The sequence below is a fragment of the Taurulus bubalis genome (genome assembly GCF_910589615.1).
Source record: "Taurulus bubalis genome assembly, chromosome: 20".
NCBI lineage: Eukaryota > Metazoa > Chordata > Actinopteri > Perciformes > Cottidae > Taurulus > Taurulus bubalis.
The window spans coordinates 4,077,281-4,079,095 of NC_136608.1; the positions used below are offsets into that span (position 1 = coordinate 4,077,281).

The 1,815-nt window shown below is 36.4% G+C and overlaps 1 protein-coding gene across 1 annotated transcript in view; it reads right to left on the reverse strand.

Moving 5' to 3' along the window:
- Window positions 1–255: 255 nt before the first annotated feature.
- The window catches only part of LOC306752401 (anionic trypsin-2-like), a 2,510-nt gene continuing 950 nt past the window's right edge, over window positions 256–1,815 (reverse strand). Inside the window, exons 4-6 of the mRNA XM_079236153.1 lie at window positions 1,377–1,435; window positions 843–1,000; window positions 256–712 (exon numbers count right to left, since the gene is read on the reverse strand). Of these exons, the coding sequence (XP_079092279.1) occupies window positions 488–712; window positions 843–1,000; window positions 1,377–1,435 (442 nt within the window). The 3' untranslated portion in view covers window positions 256–487. The remainder of the gene's footprint in view (window positions 713–842; window positions 1,001–1,376; window positions 1,436–1,815) is intronic.

Sequence of the window (1,815 nt, forward strand, 5' to 3'; positions counted from 1 at the left end):
TGCACAAGGATCAGCTGCACCGTGTTCATTGTAACTAAACAGGTGTGATATTTGACCCCACAAATAATAAGGAAGGAAGTAAAGCAGCTATAATAAATGTTATTATAAGAACATGCTGCCCCGACATGGCCAAGCATAACTCATACAATAGGTTCAGAGATATTAGTGGAGCTTTAAATGTCACAGAAAACTGTTCATGTTTTTTTTTTCTGACACTGAAAACAAAAACAAACTGAAATTGTGAGTCATCTTCATTTTATTTAAGCTGACAACATTGTACAATAAGTCATATTTATTATCATTGTTATCAATGTTGTTGAAAGAATAAGAGACTATTATATTTGATGCCTTGTTGTTATTCAATACAATGACTAAAACATAATTAGCATGAAAGTGAAATGAATCATATAAAATAACACAAGTATTAGAACTCATTTGGGGTTCATATGACTACTTGAACACAGGGAACAAGAGGTACAGAAAGCTGCTAGGACCCCTTTTTGGGGGCTTTGGGGTTAAGGCTTGAACCTGGTTCATCACTGGCTCCCCTCTTTCGGGATTTGGGAATACCGGTCTTCTCATAGATCCAATCCAGGAACTCTCCATAACAGACGTTCATTGATACAGCTGCTCCAACACAGTCTTTGCCAGGACTGGCTGTATGGACACCATAAATCCTGCCATTGGACACCACTCCTCCACCAGAGTCACCCTGTGAGACAGAAGTATATATTTTTGGTGCAACAGACTTTGGTATTAAGTGAAATACTCATTTATTATGAATTGGTAAAACTTGTCATGACTTGTAAAAAGATACAAAGTTAAAAGCCATGTCAACTCACTACAGCGGTCTTCACGGTATCGTCTTCGTGACACAACAAGGTTTCCTCTTTCCTGAACGTTAAGGGTTCTGCGCCCTTCGCCTTCACACACGTATCGAGGGTACCACATTTGACAACGGTCATGTCTCCACATTGGAGTGGAACTGGTTTACCATATACTAGATGAGAATAGAAAAAAAAGTCTTTCTACGTTACAAAAACAACAACTATCATCATCATCTACTCAACTTGTCCACAGGAAATCCTTCCACCAATAAATAAACACAACTATTCATAGCAATACATTCTTTAATAAACATGCATCCTGGTTGGTCCCAGTGGATTCATCAGGTTGTCTACTTCCACCTGATGCCAGCATGTTCTAGCTTCATCACTGAGACATTCAGTCTCTTACACACATTCATGTTGACCAGAACATCAATAACCCACAGGTCAGAGGGTTTATGGAAATATGAGTCATCAGTGGAAACACAAATGAGCAAAAGTCATAAACATAGACAATCGTTGTAATGACAGAAACAAGATTCATCTCACGATTTTTAAAGATGTGTGCAGCTGTGGCTGAATGACCTGCAATCTGAACTTTATCACCTCTGAAAGACAAAAAAAAGAATATAAATATAAACTTATTAGCAGCTTTCTAATTAATAAAAACAACAATGTTACATTTAAAGAGTAATTAAACCCCCAAACTGCTTTCATTCAGCTGAACACTGATGTGTATATGTATTTAGTGTTGTTGATGGATTCAGGTCCTAATTCTCACTCGCTGATCTAGAGCGTGTTTTTTGTTTGACTCATTCCTGATTTAATACAGTAGATGGTATGATGAGCTATTTAACCATGAAATGATGATTATTATTATGTTAATATGTTTATATGTCAATATGTCAATATTAACACCAGCATTAATTAATTAGCATTCATAATTACAACATTCAATGAAATGATTCATAAGAGAGAAGTAATGGCA